This window comes from Idiotropiscis lumnitzeri, chromosome 16, assembly GCF_059441095.1.
Source record: "Idiotropiscis lumnitzeri isolate Australia: NSW breed Sydney's pygmy pipehorse chromosome 16, RoL_Ilum_1.0, whole genome shotgun sequence".
Classification (NCBI taxonomy): domain Eukaryota; kingdom Metazoa; phylum Chordata; class Actinopteri; order Syngnathiformes; family Syngnathidae; genus Idiotropiscis; species Idiotropiscis lumnitzeri.
The window spans coordinates 1,599,996-1,627,037 of NC_142406.1; the positions used below are offsets into that span (position 1 = coordinate 1,599,996).

The 27,042-nt window shown below is 45.0% G+C and overlaps 2 protein-coding genes and 1 long non-coding RNA gene across 3 annotated transcripts; all 3 read right to left on the minus strand.

The window, feature by feature from the left end:
* Positions 1 to 297: 297 nt before the first annotated feature.
* Positions 298 to 1,840, minus strand: LOC148320825 (zinc finger BED domain-containing protein 4-like). The gene is given in 3 exon segments (XM_088319430.1): positions 298 to 614; positions 669 to 1,736; positions 1,827 to 1,840. Coding segments are annotated over 2 exon segments (888 nt in total). The 5' UTR covers positions 1,240 to 1,736; positions 1,827 to 1,840.
* A 2,138-nt stretch (positions 1,841 to 3,978) lies between these two features.
* Positions 3,979 to 4,821, minus strand: LOC148320826 (uncharacterized). The gene is made up of 3 exons (XM_088319431.1): positions 4,632 to 4,821; positions 4,455 to 4,548; positions 3,979 to 4,181 (listed from the first exon to the last, which is right to left on the minus strand). The coding sequence occupies exons 1-3, from the start codon at positions 4,683 to 4,685 to the stop codon at positions 3,979 to 3,981; spliced, it is 351 nt and encodes a 116-aa protein (XP_088175557.1). The 5' UTR covers positions 4,686 to 4,821.
* A 1,161-nt stretch (positions 4,822 to 5,982) lies between these two features.
* Positions 5,983 to 8,663, minus strand: LOC148320827 (uncharacterized). The gene is made up of 2 exons (XR_015847006.1): positions 7,703 to 8,663; positions 5,983 to 7,619 (listed from the first exon to the last, which is right to left on the minus strand). It is a non-coding gene; the product is annotated as an uncharacterized LOC148320827 (long non-coding RNA).
* Between the last annotated feature and the right edge of the window lie 18,379 nt (positions 8,664 to 27,042).

Sequence of the window (27,042 nt, forward strand, 5' to 3'; positions counted from 1 at the left end):
CATCCTGTATCGTTTCGACACAGTGACACAATGTATTGACACTGTGTTGACACTGTGTTGCTGAATACTGACCCCTGCTGGACTTGCAGGAATCATTTGACAGGGTCATCTGACACTGATCTGTCAAACTAATTTTATCCAATTCCATTGATTAGGCATTTGCTTTCACATTATTTTTACATATACGTAATTTCATTAAAAAAATCTTTGATCTTCGAGACGCAGTTGATTAAGTAAGTGAACATCTGTCTGAATGCCTCAGTAAAAGTGTTGTGAATGACAATGGACTCATTGTAATTAAAGATTTTTATTAAAAAAAATTAGTTTCTCCAGCGTTTTGTTTTTCAGTCTATTTCTTTTTTTTTAGGCAATTTCCCCCGCCTTTGAGAAGATCCTCTCACAAGGCACTGAAGAGGCCGGTGTGCACAACACCTGTGTGGCCAATATAAATAGGTGAGGGAATGTGGGCTCCATGGACTTCCAGTATGAGAGAGGGTCTTCTGTACGTGCAATGTGTCCTGCTGACAGATAGCACTGCACCTCTGAGTGTGCATCAACAGTGGGGTTGCGCATCATCTGGCCAACTTCATGGTCGAGGTGCTGCCACAGGTCGTCTGAAAAAAAAATGAAAATGGAATTTTAGCGCATTTTCCAGAAATAAAAATTACATAATGACAAAGAACCTGATGGTGTCGGGGTCAGCAGTGAAGAAGGTCCTGGCTGGGCCTCCTGTGTGCGCTCGATGATTCGGGCACATTCTGAACGAAGCCTAGTGATTGCTTCTGTACACCGGGAGGAACTACGGAACCCTAGTGATTTGTATCTGGGGTCTAGAAGTGTTGCTAGTGTTAACACACTTAAAGACTCCAGATTGGAAGCAGTGTCTGCGACTCGACGCTTGAGGTGGTCATGTAACTGTATGGCGGGCTGTGTCTGCAAAGTAGAAGCATGACGCTCAAGTGCGAGATAGAGCATTTTCATCATCGGGATGACCTTTGATCCTGAAACTCGCCTCTCTCCAGACAACTCCACTGTTGCTTGATGGAATGGGGCAAGCACTTGAAGTACTTCCCCCACGGTGTTAAACTCCTCAGCAGTCAGTGGAGTCAAATCTGTCTTTAGAGAGGCTAGAGATACCCACACTGGTTCCCTCTCATCATGCAGCCTAGACAACATTTCATATGTGCTGTTCCAGCGCGTTGGCACCTCATTGATCAGTTTCAGTGTTGGTCGTCCCATCTGTTGCTGCACCTGAGCGAGCTTCTCCTTGGCTGTCGTGCTGGAGCGGAAATGAGTGACTATGTTCCTAGCGTTTTGTCTGATGGCTGCCAGTGCGGGGATCTGGTCACAAGACTTTTTAACTAACAAATTTAGACTATATGCAATGCAAATTATGTGCCGAATTTGAGCTGTTTGATAGATGCGATCATGTTTGGAGCAGCGTCGGTCACAAAACACTTTACTTTGTTAGTTATGGCCCAGTCCTCCATAACAGCTCTCTTGACCTGGGCCAAATTGTCTGCAGTGTGACTTTGTGGAAAGTATTGAACTCCCAACACTGATGTACACAAATGCATATTTTTATTAATGTAGTGACAGGTCAGCGCCAAGTAAGCTTCCATGTTCACAGATGTCCACATGTCAGCCGTTATACTCACTGCCACAGCTTGCTGTACTTCCACTTTCACTCGTGCCCGTTCCTCCCGGTATTTTTCATCTACCATCTGTTTGATGGTCTGAAAATTGTTACAAAAGCAAATCAATACATTAGAAATACTGATGGAATATAACTGGCTTTATCAACTACTACTTTAGGAAAAACAAACCTTTCTGGATGGTAAAGAATATGAGGAACTTATTCAAGTCCTTGAACCCTTAACTCTCCACAATGCTGAGCGGCTGGCAGTCTTTGAGAATGAAGTTCAGGATTGCTTTATCAAGCAGCTCCTTCCGGGAAGCTTGATTGTTAAGCACAAATCATTAATGATGACTGATACCTAACCACTCCATTAAGAGAGTCAGACAAAGCAAAATAATGTTTGCATCCCTGGATTTATCCGGGATCTACCAGGAACTTCATTCTCGTGCCTTGCCCTGTAATGCCTCAGCATTGTGGAGGTGCTCTTGTTAGTGTAAGAAAGTTCACTGCTGCAAATGCGACATTTCACCTGAAAAACAGAGTATGAATAATAAACTAAGACTTACTTTCAAAATAATCATGAAATAACAGCACATTTAGAAAATATGAGCAAGACAGTGAAACAAGGAAGTCAACATAAAACAACACCTTATTTTCACCGATAAGATCGAAATGGTCCCACACAGCAGAAAACTTGCGTTTTCCAGTGATATCTTCCATATTGCGGATATTTGATGCAGAGTAACGTGCCAATAACTCGGTTTGTTTTGAGAGTCCATCCTGTTGACAGATGCGCATGTTTATACACTCAGTTTGGCGCGCGGCCGCTGTGTCGACACGATTCCGGTAGTGGTCACGTGACTTTCTTAAAGCAGTACGTGCACCGACTCGGGGTTTGCCCTGGAAGCTCGGCGCGCGCATCGACGTCTCGGTGTCGCTGGACCCATCACTACTCCTGCCTCACTTCACTGTATCTGGGTCCTCCTCTCACTCGTGGTAGCAGAATGCCAATTAATTACAGGTTCATATGTCATGGTGTATGTATGTTGTTTTTGGTTTAGTATTTAGTTTCATGTTTTTCCTTGTGTTTGGTGAGTGTCTCTTGTTAAACCTGATTGTGTCCAGCTGTGCTTGGAGCCCCATTCCCTTGTGTGAAGCAATCAGCTCCCTCCAACCCTTTGTGTCTTGTCCAGGTGTTTCTTGTTGTCTCGTTACTTTGTTTGTACATAGTTCCTTGTTTGCTTTCAGTTCTCTTTTGTTCAGTGTCCCAGTTAGCTGTCCTGCCTGTCGCGCCTAGTCCTCGTCCTTGTGTTTTTTTAAAATCCCTGTTGTTTTGTACGTTTGATATTTTAGTTTTTCCCCATGCCTTGTGTGCTTTGTTTTCTTTACCTTTAATTTCCATGAAGTTACTCCTGCCTCACTTCACTGTATCTGGGTCCTCCTCTCACTCAACCTCCATACCAAAACCCTGACATTATGTTTGTCACTGCATTTATTAAACAAAATACATTTACCAAATGAAACTAGTAGTAGTTTGCACAGTGAAGACATGTGATTGTGTTTACTATTCTCATATGCTAGATTTATGACTTATTTAAATGTGTTGAACTTGTGTAGGTCATGAAAATTCGACATTCCCACTTGCAACACACATTAAACTAGAGAATGCAATTTCTGGAGAAATCGCGTGTGAAGGCTCCGGAGTTGAAGCCATCTGGGTGGAAGCATGTGGAATGAAATTGAATGATTTTTGAATCGTAGAGAATAGAATTGAATGAGAATGTGGAATGATTGTGAAGGTGGAAGGATGTTGAATGATAGTAAATGATGTTGAATAACACTAAATGGAAATGGAAAAGAAGCCCGCATGGCGTTCTTTTTTGGAAGCGATTGGAGAAGTTGGAACGGTGAGAATCCGAAGAAAAATGTGGAAGGAGTAGCATGCGGGATAAAAGGAAATGGTGTGCAAGTGGTTAGCGTGCGTGTGCGTTGCGTGGGGCCGCCCCCACGCGCGTGTATCCGTGGAAGGAGTGAGTATGAACGGGGTGATGAGTATGCGTGTGCATGCTGAATCTTGTTAAACCCGATTAAATAAAGAAATCAAGTTAAGACACAATATGGAAATAAAAAGTTTTATTTTTTTAAGCATTAAATAAATACAGTGGAACCTCGGTTCTCGAACGACTCTGAGGTCGAACAAAGAGTTCGAACAAAAACGCTCTCGCGTTTTATATAGGTGTACGAAGTGTTTTAGCCCCTAATCATGCCTCCAAAGAAAGTCAGTGCAAGCAGCAAAGGAATGGTTTCGGTGTTCGAACAATTCGCTTTTCGAACAGGGTTCAGTAACGGATCATGGTCGAGAACCGAGGTTCCACTGTAATTACAAAAAAAATCCCTCTTGGGGGACGAGGGGGTCCTCTGGGAATCGCTCCCTCCAGGTGGCGAGAGGGAGTGATCTTGTATTGTCGTCCCCGTCTATGATTTCCACCAGGTCCCACCGAAGTCTGTAGCCCACCACCAGGAAGGGGGTATCTTCCAATTCCTGTGTAAAAGAACACTTTATGAACAGACGTAGGATGAACAGTTTTATTTTCATGACTTCTACTATCACACCCGAGAGCAACACAAACGTGCCCGTTTGACACTCGCTGTCGACTGAAAATAACAGGTATTCAGGTAATCACGGTTCACCTTTCCAACGTAAAATTACGAAATTCAGAAAACGGGTGGTGAATAGATATTAAAGTCTGTCAATGGAAATATTTCAATCTAGTTGATTTTTTTCTACACATTTTGTATTAGCCGGCCTACTTACTTTGATCTCGGTGGGTCACCTTCACCCTTTGGCCCACGTAAACGACAAAGAGATTCGCCTCCCTCCAACGCACCACCTTTGCCGACGCCCCGTCCTGTAATACAAAACGTACAATGAGAATTGCCCGCTGCAGCATATTTAGATTACAATAGTTGAGGTAAAACGCAAAATATTCACTTTTTGGAGGAGGATGACGCCCATGGGCACGAGCTGGCCTCGCACCCTCACCATCCTGATGGCTCGGATCTAAGGGAGAAACAAAAGGATTAAACAATTTTATCACGCACACACTGAGACGGTGCGAGTGTGATACATTACTTCAGTGATGACGCCTTCGATGTTGACCAGGACCCCGTTCCTGGGGAACGTCCCGGATTTGGACTGTCCTGGCAATGGGAAGGATGAGCCGGGCGGCCTCCTCCCCCAACTCCCCAGACACTGTTACGTCCGCACAACGAAATAATTCAGTGTCTGGGCGGGAGAGGAGGACCCGCTCATCCCTCCCAACAGTATATTTTTTTAATAAGAAGCTCTGGCCCTCGGAAACCTCAGAGGCCAGAGCTTCAAAAAGCACCATGCGGCAGTGCGTTTTTCCATCACTGAGGGCCACGTTCACGTTTTTTAAAGTGGACCCAGCCGCCATCGTCCCATCCTCTTTGAGAGTCCAATTTCGGTATGCGGTAGTGGCGCTCATGGCCACCACCTTCGCCCTCAGCGGTGCAGCAATCTTCGTGGTGAAGATTTGTTCCATGCTGGAGAAACGGGGGGAAAATTAAGGGAAAAATTTAGACCTACACCACAATATCAGTTAGATAAAAAATATGGCAACATGGATAAAATGTAAAAAGGTTGCTAACCAAACATTTTCGGGTCAAGTGGATAACGAAACAAAAATGTTTAGTAAAATAAACTTAAACTGGTTGTCTTGTGGGTTATTCGTTTGAGTCAACATGTTAGGTTAAATGAATAACCCATTTTCATTTTTACAATTCCTTTTTGAAGTGATGAAATTTATTTATTTTTGTTACATTAAAAACATTTTCATGTTAATAAAATAAAAGCAGACGTGCATATACCCTGGGGTACGTCTAAACTAATTAACCATCCAACCTTGTCATCAGAATGAAAAACGCCAGCACCTACCGACGGCTGTCGGCAATTAACAATTTTTTTGTGGCATAAAGAAAAACGTCGAATTTAAAATTAATTAAATCACAGCGAAAATACCTTTGAGCAAGGTAGATGTGAAAATATTCTAGGGAGAAAAATACAGGTGTCTAAGCCAATCAATTATCCTACCTTGTAGTCAGTCAAGTTGAAAAGACCAACGGCAAGTTTCTCACGTTTATATAGCCCTTGACGCATACCCACGGCTGACGGCAATTAACAATTAATGGAAACACGTTTTTATGTTTTAAAGACACTTAAATGTGTGGTATTTTTTTGACAATTCATTTTTTGATACTAATTATTTTCTTTACAGTTTGCTGATAAACTCAACATACTAGTTGCAGTTGCGCCCCCCGAGTACAATAAAAGACAGCGCTACTTTATTCATATAGCATATTTTACAAGGAGTTATGGACTGTTGCTCCAAAAAAACCCCATCAGATTAAGGTATAACTCACAATACAAAATATCTGTTGCAACTTCAATCATACATTTACAAATGAAAAACAATAATACAAACAAGAAGGAAAAATACACACACAAAAAAATAAATAAAAGAAATGTCATTACCCACAAAAATACAGTATTTCAACAAAAGGTAGAATCAAAGTCAATGGGGTCAAAATAGTTTGGATTCCTTTCTTTCCGCATCTTGGGACCGGCTGTTGCATGGCAGTGGTTTCTTGAGGATTATTAGCAAATGTTGACACTGATACTTTGTCATACATATGGGACAGTATGTTCAAAAAGTGAGACATTATTATTAACACATTTTGACAATTATGGCCCTGAGCTGAATTTTACATAAATAAATAAAAAATACAATAAAAATTGTTGGAATTTTTTTTTAAGCTAAATGGAAAAAGCATTCATACATAAGATGAAAAAAAAAAATCCAAAATGAAGACAGTTACCACCATCAGTGCAAATATTGAATACTTGTGTAATCGGTTCAAAACTCAGTAGGAATTTCGATCAATAATTATTTGCTTTTTTTGCTATAAAAACCAATGAACATTTTTTGGCTGGCAGTTGTTAGGTCGAAATGGCAGCATAAGGTTTCACGTTTCAAATGTGAGGAGGAGCGGTGAGGAAAAATGTGCATGCACACGCCATTAAAATCATTATTTTGAGCAATCGTACAGTGGAGAGACAGCATTTCATCAAACTAAGTTCCCTCAACTTCCGAAATGATGAAAAACGTGAATTAAATAAACAAACAGATGTATCAAAGCAAGTGTAAAAAAATTTAAATGAAAAAGAATCTTTCAGGTCAAACAGTTTCGCCGCTCACTTGGACAAAATTTTAATGTTCAAACCACTTCCCAGGGAGAGAACACAAACTGCTGCGATTGGTCTGCGATAGGATCCACAGCTTTATGACGTCACCAACCAGAGTGGGCAATTCTATCTCAAAAAGAATGTGAAGTTAACATCATTGCACCTAAATGACAGTAAGGAATGTAAATGTTACCTTGCCTGTCGCACTGACAATGGTTTGATCCTGGAGCAGATCATTTTTATTGCCATTTATTATGGAAAATGTTTGCATAATCACCAACAAATGGAGGTTGATCACACTCCAACAAGACTGTCGACCGCACAAATTAGATGTAAAATAAATAAATAAATAAATGGCTGTTGCATCCACTAAAGTCTTCAAAAATCGTTCACACTGCAACCTTTCTAAGAATCATCATCACTAATAATGGCATTAATTTAGACAATCTAGCTGTACAGAGAACCGTACGGGGATTGTTTTAGAAGACTTGACTTTTCAAAAAATAGAAAATGGTCTGAAGAGAACAGAAAACAGACTATTTGATCCTTGGGAGAACATGTCACGAGCCTTCTAAGCAGGTCAGCAAGTCCTTCCGTCGCCGGGCAAGCAAAGCAGGTTTCATTGCGCTTTCTCACGAGGGCGACTGAGCTTCCGACTGTTCTTTGTCTCGACGAACAGAGCGTGATGAGCCAACAGGGGCGGTGGACAACGCACTAACGGAAATAAATAAGTGGTGAGGCGCATATTCTACGAGTCTTTTTGAAGAGAAAAGGAAATTACAGGATGACCAACTTACCTTTTCCTTTCAATAAATAGAAACAGTCCGAAGAGAACAGAGAACAGGCTTGACTTGGCTCTTAGGAGAAAATTAGTGCCATGGACCTTCCAAACGCGTCTGCAAGGCCTTTCTTCGTCAGCAAGCACAGCCACGTCTCATGGAGAGCTCATACCGGGGTGACCGAGCTTTCTTCTCTTCCACGTCCAGACGAACGGAGGATGCGGAGCCGCGGGCCACGTGAAGAATGTTCTAACAAAAAAATAAAGTAGGTGGTGAGGACAAAAGCTGACAAAGTGTTAAATTACGGACGTTTCCTGACAAAGTTCAATTCGGCGAGAAGGGAAAGACCGCACGGTTGCCACCCTGGTTTCGGATTCAGTGTTCCCTGACAAGTGTTTTGGCGCCTGTCCTCCAAATCTTTTGGTTGAGAGAAGAGCATAATACAGGATCAGCGAGTCAAAATTTAGGCGGTGCTGAGACAGGTTTTGCTGTGACTCACAATATATTAAAAAAATCATGATCATTTTTTTTTCTTAAATCGCTTCACAATTAATGAATATGTCACACTAATACAATAGAAAATAGATCAATGAGGGACACAAACTCACATACCCGTTACCTCCGATCTTTCTCCAGAATGAAGGACCTGTTAAAAGTATAGGACAGTAAAATTCTAACATTTACTGGCTTTACAAAAAAGAAAGGAGCCGTTTAATGATGAGCTACCTACCTTTTCCCTTCAATAAATAGAAATGGTCCCAAGAGAATAGAGAACAGACTTTACTTGAGCCGAAGGAGAACACTAGTGCCGCGGACCTCGGAAACTCGGCAGCAAGTTCTTCCTTCGTCAGGCGAAAGCGGCCACGTCTCATCGAGAGCTCGTAGCAGGGTGACCGAGCTTCCATCTCTTCTTTGTCTGCACGGTTGCCACCCTGGTTTTCGGGGTCAGTGTTCCACGTTGTACTCTTTTGTGCGCCCGTTTGCCGAATCTGTTGGCGGAGAAAAGGCAGACACGGGACCGGTGAGTCAAAATCCTCCCAAGGATCTAGGTACAATAGTTAGGTACACACATACCCGTGACCTCCATTGCTGTGTGAGCAGCTAAGGTGTATTTTTTTTGCTTGTTTTTTCCCCTCGTCCTCCCAGGGGTTAGAAACAGGGGATGTTAATATTTGTCAATGAAGCCCGATGCCAATGAGGCCCTTTGAGACGTTGCTGTGGTTTTATTTTCTCCAGAACAAAGACCTGTTAAAAGCAGAAGAGAGTAAAATGACATTTACTGTCATTACAAAAAAAGATCTGTTTAACAATGGCTCACTGACCTTGTCAGTTTTCTGTTCTCATCCCATGCCAACGATCGGTACGTTTAAAATGTTAAAAAAAAGTTACAAATCTAACCACTCTCTCTTCCCTCGACGTCACTTTCGCCGACCCCTCCACTTGCCTTCCTGCGACCCTCCACCGACCGACTGTTGGACCTCCTTAATTCCCTCTCTCTCACTCCTCCCAATGCTCTTCTGCCACTCACCTTCTAGTTCACACGCTAAACCAGGGGTCCTCAATCCTGTTCCTCGAGGGCCGGTGTCCTGCAGGTTTTCCATCTCTCCCTGCTGCAACACAGCTGATTCAAATGATCAGATAATCAGCAAGGTCTGCAGAAGCTAGATAACGATCGCTCAGGTGTGTTTCACCAGGGAGAGGTGGAAAACGGGCAGGACACCGGCCCTCGAGGAACAGGATTGAAGACCCCTGCGCTAAACCATCTTCACTCCAAATCTCATCTCAAAATCTCAAACCAACTGGAACCCATGACAACTTTTAATCATTTAAATCTCACTCTGTATTGCTTTACTTACTGCCATATTTCATTATTTGGATATCATGTATCTGAGATTTACAAGCACTATATCACAATAAAAATTAAAAAATCCACCACAGTCTCTGCCCTTCATTCACTCTGTCGATGAGTCCGCAGTCCACCGCTCCCTCTCGCCGTTGTTTACTCTCACACATCCTTCTCAAGTCAACCGAACTTCTCACACTGATCTTTGGGCTTTTCTGTTTCAGTCTTACTTGTCCCAGTAAGATGTTTGAAATTTTCATTTGCAGCATTGATCGGCTCGCACCCAACTTTTCGCAGGCGTCGGACCGAAACCTCCGCCTTCACACAACGAGAAAATGCGATTCCCGAAGAAATTGCGTGTGAAGGCAGAAAAGCTGGATTTTTTGGGGGGGAATTATTTTGAATGACACTGAATGTTTTTGAAAAATCCTGAATGACACTGAAATGTTGAATGGGGTTGAATGAATTTGAATCATAGTGAATGAAATTTAATGATTTTGAATCATCCATCCATCCATTATCCGCCGCTTATCCGGGGTCGCGGAGGCAGCAGCTTCAGCAGGGAAGCCCAGACTTCCCGCTCCCCAGCCACATCTTCCAGCTCTGCCGGAGGGATGCCGAGGCGTTCCCAGGCCAGCTGGGAGACGTAGTCTCTCCAGCGTGTCCTGGGTCGTCCTCTGGGCCTCCTGCCGGTGGGACATGCCCGGAACACCTCCCCAGGGAGGCGTCCAGGAGGCATCCTAAACAGATGCCCGAGCCACCTCATCTGGCTCCTCTCTACGTGGAGGAACAGCGGCTCGACACTGAGTCCCTCCCGGATGGCCGAGCTTCTCACCCCTATTTTGAATCATTTTGAGTAAAATTGAATGATATTAAATAGAATAAAATTGAACGATATAAAATCAAAGTGGATGATATGAATACTGAATGACATTAGATAATTTTACATGGAAGTGAATAACATTGAATGATACTGAATTACAATGAATGATTGTGAATTACATTAAATAATTTTGAATGAAAGTGAATAATCTTGAATGATTTTGAATCATATTGAGAGGAATTGAATGAGATTTTATTATATTGAATGATATGAAACCATATTGAATCATAGTGAATATAATTGAATGATATTGAATTATATTGCATGAAATAGAATGATTGTGAATAATATTGAATCACAGTGAACAAAATTGAATGATTTTGAATTATAGTGAATATTAAATAAAGGAATATAAGAGTTTGAGCTTAACATAGTTCATTAGATGTTGCTGCATCCTGTGTATGAAAGTGTGAGACTATAAAGTGCTGAGCGTGTGGAGCGGAACAGAGTAGGGGGTGCAAGAATGTGCAGGAATGGAATGTTTTAGGACAGACGGTGCTGGCAGCAAGGAGGGGGCGGAGACGAGATGACTCAAGCACAACCAGGAGGAGCCACCACGTGATTCTTCAGGGGAAGAAAGACCAATAAGCTAAAGTTAACTGCAGGATACACATAGCCAATAGAATCATGCCAGGATGCCTTTGTCTTTGTATAATTTACATATTGTATAGTATGAATCACTACTGGGCAACTCGGAAAAAGTGCTGTTCTGTTGGTGGCAAGAGAGGTGTAGAGTTGTATTGAGAGGGATCCGAGACCCAGGCGCATATGTAGTAAATCTGTGTATTGGGAATGAATCCACTCGTGCTTGTAAATGCCGGCTTCCTGATACCTTTCTATTGCAGAACGAGCGCGCATATTGTTGGATGAGTGAGAGTTGGGTAAAGTCACAAATTGGAGTCAGATTGCTAATTTGAGTTTACATTGGGTTAAAATTAAATTCCAACATTGATATAAAGCTAAATTCCAACATAAATTATATTGAATCGTAGTGAATGTAATTGAGTGATTTCAAATCAAAGTGAATGAAATTGAGTGATTTTAAATTAGTGAATGAAATTGAGTGATTTTAAATCAAAGTGAATGAAATTGAGTGATTTTAAATTAAAGTGAACAATATTGAATGATATTGAATCATAGTGAATGGAATTGAATAATTCTGAATTAAAGTGAATGAAATTGAATGATTTTGAATCAAAGTGAAAAAAACTGAATGATATTGAATCATAGTGAATGAAATTGGATGGTTTTGAATCGTAGTGCATGATTTTGAATGAATGTGAATTAAATTGAATGATTAGGAATGATAGTGAATAATATTGAAAGATTTTGAACCAAAGTGAATAAAATTGAATGATATTAAATAAAAGTGAATAATGTGAATGATTTTGAATCATAGTGAATAAAATTGAATACTGAATGACATTAAATAATTTTGAACAAAACTGAATAACAATGAACAACTTTGAATGATCCCGAATTACAAGCAATGATTGTGAATGAAAATGAATGATGCTGAAAGACATAAATTTATTTTATACGGATCTGAATAACATTGAACAACTTTGAATGAAACCGAATGACAACTAAAGATTGTGAATGATAATGAATGACATTGAATGATTTTGAATTATGCTTAATGAAAATGAAAGACGTTGAATGATACTGAATAACATTAAATAATTTTAAATTGAACTGAATAACATTGAACAACTTTGAATGATACTGTATTACAATGAATAATTGTGAATGAAAATGAATGATGTTGAATGACAATTTATACTAAATACATCTGAATAACATTGAACAACTATGAATGAAACTGAATGACAACTAAAGATTGTGAATGCTCCTGAATGACATCAAATAATTTTGAATGAAACTGAATAATATTGAACAACTTTGAATGATACTGAATGACAAAGAATGATTGTGAATGAGACTGAATGACATTAAATAATTTCGCATGATACTGAATAACATTGAACAACTTTGAGCTCTCTCTCTCTCTCTCTCTGTGGTGTCAGAAAAACACGTTATGTGATTAATCCAACCCCCTTTTAATGCCGTCAATCTTATAAAGGAGCGATTAAGACTCATCTGGGCCTAATAAACAATGTAGTCCTATGATGTAGCGCTGACGCTTGAGAGACCTGAAAAAAACCTCAAGGACCTGAAATTTAGGGCACGCCTGAACCCTATGGTGAAAATATTTTTGAGATGAATATTTAATATGCGTTTGACATTGAACCTCTTCGTCATGATAGCATCAGCTGTTTGTGTGTTCCGGTCTGAGAGTGTCTGCTAAATGGCTGACGTAGTCAACATCTTATATTATGTCTAAAGACGTATTGATTGAAATACAACATTTCTGTTCATACCTGTTGGCTCTCCACCAGGGATGTAAAGAGTCATCGAAACTCAATTTAACATGTATGTATGTATCGATGTGAAGAATCGATTGGCAAAACCATGTTAACCAAAGCCATTCTCTCACTACGGCAATGCCATGCACGAGATGACTCGGCGATGCATATGATTGTACTCGATCATAATGGTATTGGCGATAGTGGTAGGTGCGTGTTGTGTTAAACCGTTCCTGCTTGCCGCCTAACCATGGTCGGGAAACGCTCCTCTTACAGAGCACAGAGAGACAGGGATCGCATTGCAGTTTAGGGCTGAACAATTGATCATTTTAGGAAAGAAATCGCGACCTCAGACGCGTTTTCGAGATTGTCAAAGCTGGGTCATATAAAAAAAAAAAAGCGTTGTCGTGCGTCTTCTTTCACCGCTGCTTGAGCACTCGGCGCTAAACTATCTTGCGAACTCTGTCGCAATAAATAATTGATAGCCTGGTGGCATGGATCGATATTTTAAAACAACACAAATAATGGATTTGCCTTGTCGTCACCGTCTGTATTTAATCTCTCCTGTGCTGTGTGTGGGGGCAGATAAAAAGTGAAGTTGACTTTAATTTTACTCATCCATCCAAAAGAGAATATAAGAAATCAATGCTTCTGAACATTAAATGAAATTACCGTAGTCAAATGTATTTAGAATGCTGCATGCTTGTCATTAACTATGGTAATGAAATGTTTTTGAGTTTGAGTACTGAACACTCAAACAAATATGTTACTGAAATCAAAAATGTCCAAGTCACACTTTTTACGAGAGGAGTTTTTTTTTTTTTTTGTCAACTAAAGTTGACTTATATTTTACAATGTAGTACTACCACTATACAAAGTACCAGGTTTTTATCATTTTTGAGGGTGACTCACAAAAAAAACTACAAAAATAAAATACTGTAAATTAAATTTGACAACACGCCATATAAACATACCATAGTATTTTTCCATTGTAGCAAAATTCAAACATGAAAACCTTCAGGGCATCATGGTAGAGTCTCAGTCTGTTTTCACGTTCCTGTTTGCTTATAACTTCACCTCGATATTCAATAAGAAAGTCTCCCTTCTGAAAGCGGCAGCAACTGAACACTCCTCGACCTTACAAGGGAAAGAATTAGGATGAATTAGAATCATTAAATTAAAACAATGGTGAAAACAAGGCTCAAACTAAAGAAGTGATTGCCAATTCTCACCTTAAAATGAATTTATATATTTTATGAGGAACCTATCCTTGTCCTTGCCCAAGGATGAAAAATATGCTACCTCTTCTTTGGGTTTAACCTTAGTTCCTTGTGGCCTCATTGCTGACATATCTTGCTGAAGATGAAGACCTAAAGAAAGCCATAAGGCGGGAATTACAAGTTAAACTATCCGGTGTATAATTACTTGGTGCAGATCTGTTTAGCAGTTAAATTTCAGTCTTTCAGTGTACCATGAGAGCCTATGTAGTAAATACAATACAAAACTAAATAAAATATATTGCATGTGTCACAGCACAGCTCTACTAAACGCCGGTTGAAATGAGGTGTAAATATACACTAATAGACTACAATGTTTTCATTAAAAGAGTTCAGATTTAAGTAAAAACAAATGCAGCATTTTACCAAATCATGAGTGCAGAAGTCCTCGAATTTTGTCCATATTGATTACACCTAGTCATTATTTAGAACATTTCAATTATTATTATTTAAAACAGCAAAGGCAATTGAACTTTAAATGAATAGACAAAATTACAGCTCAGCTTGGAAATTGCAGTGCGATGTTGTTTTCGGTTAGATTTGTTTACCTGACATGTTTCGGCGAGTCTTTCGCCTTCTTCAGAGTGTCGCATGATGGTGTCTTGTTACTCGTCTTTATTAGCTGATGTTCCATGAGGGCGTGACTTACCTGTCAAAAAAAATGTCAAGTCACGCCCCCCGGGGAGCCTTCATCCTGTCAACCACTTGGAGCAGCATCTTGGAGGAGTGAACGGACAGCATTATAACCATCGGCCAATCAAAAGCTGTGAAATATAGACTGTGTGAATTATTAAGTAGGGGGTGCAATACAAGGTCCTGCCTACAGGGGCGTTTTCTCACACAATAATACACAACATTCATATTATTGTGGTTTAAAGGGACATTGGCTAAAATTTGGAATTTGAGCATTCTACACCCTTAGAAACATGATAGTGTAACCAAGTTAAAAATACTCAAATATTTTTGACTAAATGTTATTCAATTTCTAATAAGTTGTTTGTTGTATTATAATATTTTTGGGGAATGGGCTTTTTATAATAGCCCATGAAACAAATTAGGTACACAGTTTGTGTTGTAATTTTGTGTATTTAGTTTTGTTATTAAAATGAGCGGATCACATCCGGAGGAGGAGCGAGTGAGCGAGAGAGTGAGCGAGGAGTGGGCGAGCGAGCGAGAGAGGGACGACGGCGATTGCGGCGGAGATAGGAGAATGAAGGCAGACGAGTGTACAAAAAGTAGACTGTTAGAGTTGGTTAACGAAAGTGTTCAAACCAGACTCTTTTAGAAACCATTAACAGTGAAAGAGTTGGTCAGTTTGAGTGGACTACTTGACTTAAGACCTATGTGTTTGGAATTAGCCGTTAGCCCAGCGGCTAATGAATGGCATGGACTTAGCTCTGCAGTTGGCAACAAGCTAACGCATTATCTAAGGCCTGCGTGGCTGAAGACGTGGACGACGCCGATCGGGACGCCAGGCGGTCAACAGTGTGTTGTGGACTGAGAGGACCGGGCCAACATCGCATCGTGGATGTGGAATATAATTTTTGTCTTTCCCTTTTTCTTGCCGGTGGGACCATAGGAGTGAACCTGCTTCATTGGGAAGTATCATTGTTTATTTTCTGCCTTTGGGTGAAGGAGCCATTTTGTTTTAGGCTACTACGCACACAAGCATCTATCTGGCCAGCAACGTTACTTAACATTGGGGTACGTGACTTTGGTGACTGCCTGCTGTGAGGTAAAGTGACTGGGCCCTTAGATTAATGTTGTGTAGGTGGACCTTTTTTTGTTTAACCTTGTACTGTTTACTAGGCATTCATTTGTGTAACACACCAACTTGAGAGAACATTTTTTTTCCCTGCCTTATTTAATTTCTATCAGTAAATGTTTTTGTTTTCTATATAAGCAAGTGTGTTTATTGCCTACTTGAAAGATTGGGTTATAAATTTGAGTGCTTTTTGAAGTCCAATAATTTTGTACGGTTATTGTCCTCTTAAGAGAGATTAGAAGCGGGGCAACGATTATCAGCCATTTAAGAAAGCAAATTGCCAGATACTACTTTGCAACGATTCAGTAAATAGATGTACATACGATAAACTGTTGAGGGATAGTTATAAAACAAAAGAACCTAGGTTAGCCACCTCTCAATATAGTCGCCCCGGCTAGAGAGGCGCTACAATAGCATTGTCCGAATTTTGAGGACATGGGTTGCGTCCTCGTAATTCAAATTGTCCTTGCAGTGTTGCGTGTATTCAGGTCAAATGTCCCTGCAATGCATGAAAACAAACATACACACACACACACATCTGTTTTATGGATTCAATTAGTTTGGAGGATTACAACTCCCAGACGATTGCCCGACATCTTCTTCCGGCTCAGAGCCATGCAGTCATATCGAAATTAATACTTTTGAAATTAATCCCAAATGCTGGTATATTCAATTAATAGCCCATGGCAAAAACGGAGGACATATTCCCGAAAATTATAGGTGGTTTTAGTTTTGTAAACATAAAAATTAGTTTCAGATACAGTGACGGGCCATGCATTTCACACGCAGGCCTTCAGTGAAGTCCTACTTAGTCTGACTTGAATAAACACCCCTCAGAACACCATAATTTCACCATAATCGGCTGGAGAAATAATATACAGAAACACACTTACACACTACTGAGTGAGTGTTGGACGACCTAGCTTCTCTTGAAAGGGCCGCCTTGAAAATGGCCTCGCAAGTGTATCTGAAATTAAATTCCCTACATTGGTTTTAATTGTTTAAAGAGCGTTTTTGTTTTATATTTTCATTTTCAAAAATGTGCTTTCTATTCTAGTTATTTAGTTCGTTTTCGTTTACTAAAATAACCTTGTGCTGCACCTGCTATCGCAGCAACTGCTCACCATATTTTGGCCACGGAATATGCCAATTGGTCAGAGAGAAGACCGCGACAAAGAATGGCCCAATCGAAATAAACACTCGACATCATATGTACCTTGTTGAAGTTTACACGTGGTGTCAGAGAGCACAGGTTACAAGCGTACCAATATTGCAAAATTGGGACTATGCGTGTGACGTAATCGACTTCCGTCTCTGATGTCATCGAGAATGGCGGCACGTTTTTGTTTTTTAAATAACAATTCTTCAGTTTAAAGTGACATTCAAACTTAAGTAATGAAGAAGTCAAGTAAAAACTCAGGGACGGCCTTCCCACTGATAGGAGCTATGGCTCCATTTGAACCATTTGCGGCGCCTAATCGATCTGCAGCATATGCAAAAGGTCGCCAAGTACGGTAGCTGCACTTGGACAAAACAAGTGGGTGACTTTAAACATTAATCGAAATTACACACATACAACTGATAAATTATGTAATAATTTGATATGTACACTTGTAGAGACTCATTTTTTCGTCACCGACGCAAGAATTCCACCGAACATCGCCAGTTTCATGGTATGTTGGTCAAATCCTAAAAGAATTGTCGGCAATATGCTTTGGCTGTGCTCTCAAACACTTGTACGCCGTACATACGTCATGAGAGTGTAGTGTGGGTATCGGGTGTCATGATCCGTCTCTGTCTCGCCACGTGTTTTTCGGTCTCTGTTTTTGTTTTCTCAGCTGACCCGTGGGCGTGTCTCCCGGCATTTTCATCATGCCATGTTTTCACGGCCGGAGAGGCACGCCCACCGGTCACTCAGCTGTAACCTGTCATGTCTTGATTGCCGCCCTGTATTTAAGCCTCACGCCACGTACCACGCCTTGTATTGATTTCTCGAACCTCTTGTTATGACCCTCGTTACGCCCATTGACTACGCATCGCGCCCTGCTCTCGTCGGATCCCTTCGCTCGTTTCTGATTGACTCCCCTTGCCCTTTTGCGGCAAGCGATTTCCGTTCTCGTTCTCCTTTCTTGCGTTGCAAGCTCTTTTTGTTGTCGATATCGTTTCCCCCTGGAGTGGATTTGCCCTCCAGCGCTTTATGTTGTCCTTCGTCGGCTCCACGCCAATTTGCATTGTAAGTACCTGTGTTCTAATAAACATCCTGTTAAACGCTGCATCTCCTGTGTCCGTGGTTAAAGGGTTCCATCTACACTGCTTTCTCAGCCGCGGCTGGGGAAGCAGCTCCTTACAGAATAATCCGACCACCATGGACCCTGCGGACGCAGCGAGAGTGTATAGAGCCTTGGCCAGTCAAGGAGAGATGGTGGGGCAGCAGTCGGCGGAACTCGCGGAGCTCCGCAGCGTCGTTGGCCAGCTGTCCCACCGCCTCGAGATATCGACACCCACCTTGGCAGCCTCCTGCCGCGGACCGGCGAAACCCCCGATCCGACGGTTCTCGCGGCCGGAGCCTCCCCAACCGCCTTTTTCGGACGGGAGCCAAATTTACCACACCCCCCTCGCTACGGAGGGGAGCCTGGCACTTGCGCGCAATTTATTCACCAGTGCCGTCTGATCTTCGATCAGCAACCAATCACCTATGCTCACGACAGCGCCAAGGTGGCATTCATGATGAGCCTGTTGACCGGCCAAGCCAGCGCCTGGGCCGTGGCAGTGAGCAATGCCCGGTCCGATCTTCGTTCCTCCTTTCCCGCTTTCCTGGAGGAATTCGAGCGGGTTTTCCACCACCCAGTTCAGGGGAGGGCGGCGGGGGGGGAACTCCTCGACTGCACCTAGGGCAGCCGATCCGTTCCTGACTACTCGATCGCCTTCCGCATTTGCGCGGCGGAGAGCGGATTTAATGACGTTGCCTTACGGACTTTGTTTCCGCCGCGGACTCAATACGGCCCTGAAGGACGAGCTCGCCGTTCGCGAGGACTCCTCCTCCCTGGAGGAGCTCATCTCCTTGGCAATCCGCTTGGACAATCGCCTGCGAGAGAGACGCCAGGAGAGGGGAGCTGAGCAGCCGCGCCCCGCCGACGAGCCGATGCAGCTGGGAGGGGGCCGGCTGGATTCGACGGAGCGCCAAAGACGTTTGCGTTCCGGATCGTTTTTCTACTGCGGCACGTCTGGTCACCGCGTGTCCTCCTGCCCGGCACGCCCCCCACGCGGCTCTCCGCCGGCAACCCCCAAGGAACTCTGTAAGTCGTCCGCCGTGCCACCCGATCCTCCCTCCCCTCAGGGGGAGGTCGCCGACGATCTCCCTATCGATCGGGGGGATACGGAGCCCGAAGCACCTAAGAGAATTGAGTTGAGTGGAGAGGTAATCGCTCCGGGCGCCCGGTATAGCGTCCAGTCGTTAGTGGACTCCGGCGCCGACGACTGCTTTATTGACCCCGGGTTGGTCGCCAAGTTAGGTTGCACGGTAGAAACTCTCGCGAAGCCCAAGAGGGTCTGTGACCTCGACGGGCAGCTCCTGACGGAGATCAGGCAGGTAACCCCCCCACTTACGTTAAGAGTCCTAGGCAACCACGTAGAGAGGCGGGCGTTTTTTGTTATGCCGTCCAGAGCGGCCCCCATCGTTCTCTGTCTACCCTGGTTACGTCGCCACCGACCCGTCATCGATTGGGACCGGTTGTCTATCGACAACTGGAGCCCCCATTGTCACGCAAATTGCTTACGCGCGGCAGAGGAGGGGCCGAGCCCCCGGTCCTCAACCCCCGAGGTGATCTGTCTCGATAACGTGCCCCGAGTCTACCACGACCTCCGGGGGGTTTTTAGTAAAGATAGGGCCCAGTCTCTGCCTCCCCACCGCCCGTACGACTGCGCCATAGATTTGGTGCCCGGCGCGCCCCTCCCATCGGCGCGCCTATATAAGCTCTCTCAGCCGGAGCAAGCAGCGATGAAGGCGTATATTTCCGAGTCCCTTGCGGCAGGGCTGATTAGGCCGTCGAAGTCCCCGGTAGGCTCGGGCTTCTTCTTCGTTCCAAAGAAGGATAAGACATTACGCCCATGTGTAGATTACAAGGGGTTAAACGAAATCACGGTAAAGAACCGGTACCCTCTCCCGCTGCTCGACTCCGCTTTCGCCCGCTGCAATCCGCCACGGTGTTCACAAAATTAGATCTGCGCAGTGCCTACCATTTAGTGCGCATTAGGGAGGGGGACGAGTGGAAGACCGCGTTCAAAACCCCCAGAGGGCACTTCGAGTACCGGGTCATGCCTTTTGGGTTGACCAACGCCCCCGCCGTGTTCCAGAATTTAATTAACGACGTGCTCCGCGACATGTTAAACGTCTCGTGTTTCGTCTACCTCGACGATATCTTGATTTTCTCTCGCTCCATCGAGGAGCACCAGCACCACGTTCGGGCCGTGTTACAGCGCCTTCTCCAGAACCGCCTATACGTGAAAGCGGAGAAGTGCGAGTTTCACGCACGCTCGGTTCAATTTTTGGGCTTCATAGTAGAGGAGGGGCAGCTTAAGGCCGATCCGGCCAAGATAAGCGCCGTGGTGGATTGGCCGACACCCACAAACCGTAAACAGCTCCAAGGTTTTCTCGGGTTCGCTAATTTCTATCGACGCTTTATTCAGGACTACAGCCGCCGAGCGCTACCCCTTACGCGCCTCACATCCACCAAGACGCGCTTTGCGTGGGATCGGGCTGCTGAAGACGCGTTTTCGGCCCTCAAGAAAGCTTTCACTAACCCGCCCGTTTTACACCATGCTAACCCCGATCTCCCTTTCATGGTAGAAGTAGACGCGTCTGATTCAGGGGTGGGGGCGGTGCTGTCCCAGCGCTCCCCGGTCGACCAGAGGCTCCACCCCTGCGCCTTCTTTTCTCGCCGCCTCACCCCTGCCGAGGCCAACTATGACGTGGGGAACCGGGAGCTGCTGGCCGTCATCATTGCCCTCCAGGAATGGCACCACTGGCTGGAGGGCGCGCCCCATCCGTTCACCGTGTACACCGACCACAAGAACCTGTCATATATCCGATCCGTCAAGAGACTAAGTCCACGTCTGGCACGGTGGTCCTTGCTCCTCAGCCGCTTTGACTACGTTCTGACCTACCGACCCGGCTCCCAGAACGTCAAGTCCGACGCCCTGTCAAGAGTCCACGATCCCATGGCGGAGGAGGCGGAACCGGACAGCGTCATCCCGGACCACCGCCTGGTGGGATCCCTGCGCTGGGAAATCGAGCAGCGCATTCAGCGCGCACAGGAAAGCGACGGCGAACCATCTGGATGCCCGGCGGGCCGGTTGTTCGTGCCAGATCAGCTTCGCGGGGAGGTACTAAAGTGGGGACACTCCTCCCGGGTGGGCTGTCACCCCGGAGTTCGCCGCACCCTCGGCCTCGTCGCCCAGCGCTTCTGGTGGCCCGAGCTAAGGGCCGACGTCAAGGACTATGTCAAGGCCTGCCCCGCCTGCGCGACGAGCAAGGCGTCGCACCAGCCGCCGGCAGGGCTACTTCATCCTACCCGACCTTGGTCACACATCGCCTTGGACTTCGTGACCGGCCTGCCCCCCTCCAGGGGCAACTCTGTCATCCTCACCGTCGTCGATCGTTTTTCCAAGTCCGCTCATTTCGTCGCCCTGCCGAAACTCCCCTCGGCTCTTGAAACCGCTAAATTGCTGATTTTACATGTCTTCAGGCTCCATGGGATTCCTGCCGACCTTGTGTCGGACCGCGGCCCGCAGTTCGTCTCACGGGTCTGGAAGCTGTTCTGCCGAGCGCTGGGGGCCACGTCAAGCCTGTCCTCCGGGTACCACCCCTAGTCGAACGGGCAGTCCGAGAGGGCCAACCAGGACCTAGAGGCCACACTTCGGTGCGTATGCAGCGACCGACCATCGTCATGGGCGGACCACTTGCCCTGGGTGGAATACGCCCACAATACTCTGGTGTCGTCGGCTACGGGACAGTCGCCCTTCATGGCGGCCTACGGCTACCAGCCCCCGCTCTTCCCGTCCCAGGAGGGGATGGTCGAGGTACCCTCCGTCCAGCTGCACCTCAAGCGCGCCCACCATGTCTGGCGGGAGGCCCGAGCGGCCTTGTCCCGCACCGCCGAACGCAACCGGCAGATCGCTGACCGGCCCCGACCTACCACCCGGGCGACAAGGTATGGCTCTCGTCCCGCGATCTCAACCTTGCAGGCTCCTCACGCAAGCTGGGTCCACGCTTCTTGGGCCCGTTCGAGGTCGACTCCGTCATCAACCCAGTGGCGGTCAAGCTCAAGCTCCCGACTACCATGAAGGTCCACCCCGTCTTCCACGTGTCCCTCCTCAAGCCCGCCTCCTCCTGCCCACTGCTTCCTCCATCCGCCCCACCTCCACCGCCGAGGATCATCGAGGGAGGTCCGGTGTACACGGTGCGGGAGATTCTGGACTCCAGGCGCAGGGGCCGGGGTGTGCAGTACCTGGTAGACTGGGAAGGCTACGGACCGGAGGAGCGCCAATGGGTCCCCCGCTCCTGGATTATGGACCCCACTCTTATGAAAGACTTCCATGATAGCCACCCGGGCAAGCCAGGTAGTCCGCCAGGAGGCGTCCGTTAAGGGGGGGGTACTGTCATGATCCGTCTCTGTCTCGCCACGTGTTTTTCGGTCTCTGTTTTTGTTTTCTCAGCTGACCCGTGGGCGTGTCTCCCGGCATTTTCATCATGCCATGTTTTCACGGCCGGAGAGGCACGCCCACCGGTAACTCAGCTGTATCCTGTCATGTCTTGATTGCCGCCCTGTATTTAAGCCTCCGACACTGACTAGTCAGTGTCGGATTATTCCTTCCGATTGCTCACGCCACGTACCACGCCTTGTATTGATTTCTCGAACCTCTTGTTATGACCCTCGTTACGCCCATTGACTACGCATCGCGCCCTGCTCTCGTCGGATCCCTTCGCTCGTTTCTGATTGACTCCCCTTGCCCTTTTGCGGCAAGCGATTTCCGTTCTCGTTCTCCTTTCTTGCGTTGCAAGCTCTTTTTGTTGTCGATATCGTTTCCCCCCTGGAGTGGATTTGCCCTCCAGCGCTTTATGTTGTCCTTCGTCTGCTCCACGCCAATTTGCATTGTAAGTACCTGTGTTCTAATTAACATCCTGTTAAACGCTGCATCTCCTGTGTCCGCGGTTAAAGGGTTCCATCTACACTGCTTTCTCAGCCGCGGCTGGGGAAGCAGCTCCTTACATCGGGATTGAGCCACTCGCCTTGCACGAGACCTTGAAACACACATACACGCGCACACACCCCCACACACGCTCACACCCCCACACACGAAGGTGACCCTCCAACCCCTACAGCCATTTAATGACACAATTAATAAAATAAACTAAAATAATGTCAAACAACAGCCAATTAAAAAAATGAATCCCCTCATACGTACATTCAAGTGACTGAAAACAACCCCCCCTCACCAACTTTTATCCTCAAGAACATAATTCTCAGGTTGACCGACAGAAGAGGGAGAACCTCCATCACATTCTTCTTTCGTGGTCGGCGGATGACATCTGACGTTTTGAGGTGCTCGTCTGCCACCTGCTGTGCTGAACTATGTATTAAACAAGAAAATCAAATTGTTGAATGTTTTCCCATGAAGACTGAATTGTAAAATACCCAGAGATGGCTTACCTGTTTTACTGTGCATAAACATTTTTCCAATTGTCCTTTTTGTTGAGATAACTGTTTAATATTGAAATTGCACACGGAACTGGTAATTGAGTTACAGATACTATATTAACATACTAAATGTTAAGTTTTGTACACTAATGATTGATAAGGGTGCATAGTTAGTTAATTGAGTCAATTAAATAAGCGCTGAACTGTATTATTCACTATCCATCAAAAATAAAAGCTGAAACCCATGAGACGAGGCGAAGCGCCAAAATGAATCCACAAACTTTCAAATTTTTAGGATATGAATTTTTATTTTTAATGATGTGGTGTGTGTGGGTGTGGATGTGAATGACAAGGTTACTAAAATGTCATTTGAAACAATTAATGTTGAATACTCAATGTCCAAGGTAAAGTATCAAAAGGAAGGTCTTATTTCTATACTGCAAAATCAAACTAGCACAATTTGTTTTGCTCCAGGAAACTCATTCGAATGAAACAGATGAACATTTTTGGACAACTTAATCTTGAGACAAAATATTTTTTTCACATGGTACTTCATCATCTGCTGGTGTAGCAATTCTATTCAATAATCAAGCCAAAATAATTACTACTATATCTGATGATCTGATCTGGGGAATATTTATGGTCATTGCAGCATAGCACAAAATAAGTCTCCTCTCTAAAATAAAAGAAGTGATACATATTTCATTTGGAGTTGAAGTATCAGAAAACATTATTTTAGGAGGCGACTGGAATATGGTTAAAGACGAATGGCTCGACAGATTTCCCAGCAAGTATAATTCTCTACACCTAAAATGTACATTGTCCCATTACTATGACTTCTTAAATCTTATTGACCCATGGCAGACAAAGAAATCCAGATAAAGATAAAGATGTCCTTTATTAGTCCCACAATGGGGAAATTTGAAGTGTTACAGCAGCAAAGATATAGATCACACAGAGTCGGCGGTGTAATGTAGCCGTTAATGTGTAACATTAGCAGCAGACATTCATAAAAAGCATGCAAATATACACAGTATAAACGTATCTAGTGAAAGGAAACACTCCTAATGTCTGTCCATTATACAGAGGGGGAAACACTGTAATGATAAAAACTACTGAATGATTGAAAATACTGCAATGATAAAGATATTACACTGATAAAAGTACTGTAATGGTGAGAGTACTGAAATGACAGGAAAGTACGGCAATGATAGAAAATACTGCAATGATAAAAGTACTGTAATTGTAAAAGTACTGCAATGATAAAATATACTGCAATGATAAAAGTACTATAATGGTAGAAGTACTGCAACGATGGAAAAATACTGCAATGATGAAGTATTGTAATCGTAAAAGTACCGCAATGATAGGAAATACCGTAATTATAAAAGTACTGCAATGATAAAAGTACTGTAATAGTGAACATCCTGCAGTGGTAGAAATACTACAGTGATAGAAGTATTGTAATAAGAATACTGTAATGGTAAACAAAATACATCATTGGTCGATGTTTAAGTACACCCTTGGCTGAAAGTACAGTAGTAGTGTATATTGCATTCTAGGACTGCACAATTGCACTAATGCCCTCCTGTTTGTAGGCCTGACCCAATGTTCTTGTTAAAAAGTCTGACAGCAGTCGGCAGGAAGGAGCGGCGAAATCTCTCTTTGGTACAGCGAGGGTGTAAAAGTCTGTCACTGAAGGAGCTGTAAAGTGTTCTCAGAGTGTCATTGAATGGGTGGGCTGGTTTGTCCAGCATTGATGACAGTTTTGCCGTCATCCTTCTGCCCCCCACTGAGTCCACAGAGTCCAGGGAGCAGCCCAGGACAGAGCTGGCCCTCCTCACCAGTTTGTCCAGTCTCTTTTTGTCTCGGCCCGAGATGCCTCCTGCCCAGGAGACCACTCCATAGAAGATGACTGATGAAACCACCGAGTCATAGAAGTTCCTGAGGAGTGTTCCCCGAACGCCAAAGGACCTCAGCCGCCTGAGTAGGAAGAGTCTGCTCTGACCCTTCCTTTCGAGAGCGTCTGTGTTGTCGCTCCAGTCCAGTTTATTGTTCAGATGAACACCCAGGTACTTGTAAGTTGAGACCCTCTCAACGTCTGTTCCCTGGATATTCACTGGTGCAGGTGGAGAGTGCCGACGCTTGCGGAAATCCACCACCAGCTCTTTGGATTTCCCAGCGTTGATTTGGAGGCGGTTCTGCTGACACCAGTCCACGAACCCCTGCGTAACCCCTCTGTACTCCCGATCGTCATCGTCAGTGATGAGGCCGACAATCGCAGAGTCATCAGAGAACTTCTGCAGGTGACAGGTTGTGGAATTGTATTTGTAGTCCGAGGTGTAGAGGGTGAACAGGAAGGGAGCCAGCACAGTTACCTGCGGCGCTCCCGTGCTGCAGAGGAGCACGTCAGACACACACTCTTGTGTTCTCACGTACTGTGGCCGGTTTGTGAGGTAGTTGTGAATCCATGTGATGAGGTGGTGGGCCACTCCCGCCTGCTCCAGCTTGTCTCCCAATAAGGCGGGCTGGATGGTGTTGAAAGCACTTGAGAAATCAAAGAACATGATCCTCACCGTGCCCCCCGCCTTCTCCAGGTGGAAGAGTGAAGTGTGGAGCAGGTAGATGATGGCATCATCCACACTGATGCCAGCCTGGTATGCAAACTGGAGTGGGTCCATTGAGGAGCTGACCAGGGGGCGCAGATGGACGAGGACCAGTCTCTCCAGGGTCTTCATCAGATGAGACGTCAGCGCCACTGGTCTGAAGTTGTTGAGCTCCTTCGGATGGGGTGTCTTTGGAACCGGAACCAGGCAGGATGTTTTCCACAGCTGGGGGACTCTGCCCAGCTTCAAGCTCAGGTTGAACATGTGCTGGACGATTCCACACAGCTGGTCTGCGCAGGATTTGAGGAGCTGGGAGCTGATCCCATCTGGGCCTGCCGCCTTCCTCGCCTTCATCTTCCTCAGCTGGTTCTTCACCTGAGATGTTGTGAGGAACAAGGCTGAGCAGGAGGAAGTGGTGGTTGTCTGATGAGGCTGGGAACTGGAGCCTGTGGAGAGAGAGAGGGGCGAGAGAGGGGGAGAGAGGGTCTTGTTCGCAGTGGCAGGAGGGGTGGGTGGGGGCTGCATCAGGGAAGCCTGAGCGGGGTCAGACATTTGATCAAACCTATTGAAAAATAGGTTCAACTCATTTGCCCACTGAAGCCCCCCCCCCTTCTGGGTCTTACCTGCTTGTCCGTGGCCTGAGATGGTCTTCAGGCCCCTCTAGACATCCCTGGCATTGTTCCGCTGCAGTTGTTCTTCCATCCGCATCCTGTAGGACTTTTTCCCCTCTCGGATCCTCCTTCTCAGCTGACGCTGCACTCTCTTCAGCTCGTCCTTGTCGCCTGAAACAAAAGCCCGCTTTTTCTCCTTCAGGAGAGCTTTAATGTCCGGTGTGATCCAGGGTTTGTTGTTGGAGAAACATCTTACAGTCCTGGTGGGAATGGTGTTCTCCATGCAGAAGTTAATATAGTCTGTAACTGT

Coding starts and splice junctions, on each gene's coding strand:
- LOC148320826 (XM_088319431.1), bottom strand. CDS start 4,685: ATGGTGAGGGTGCGAGGCCAGCTCGTGCCCATGGGCGTCATCCTCCTC. Junction 4,549..4,631: donor GCGTCATCCTCCTCCAAAAA/GTGAATATTTTG, acceptor TTTGTATTACAG/GACGGGGCGTCGGCAAAGGT. Junction 4,182..4,454: donor GGTGACCCACCGAGATCAAA/GTAAGTAGGCCG, acceptor TCTTTTACACAG/GAATTGGAAGATACCCCCTT.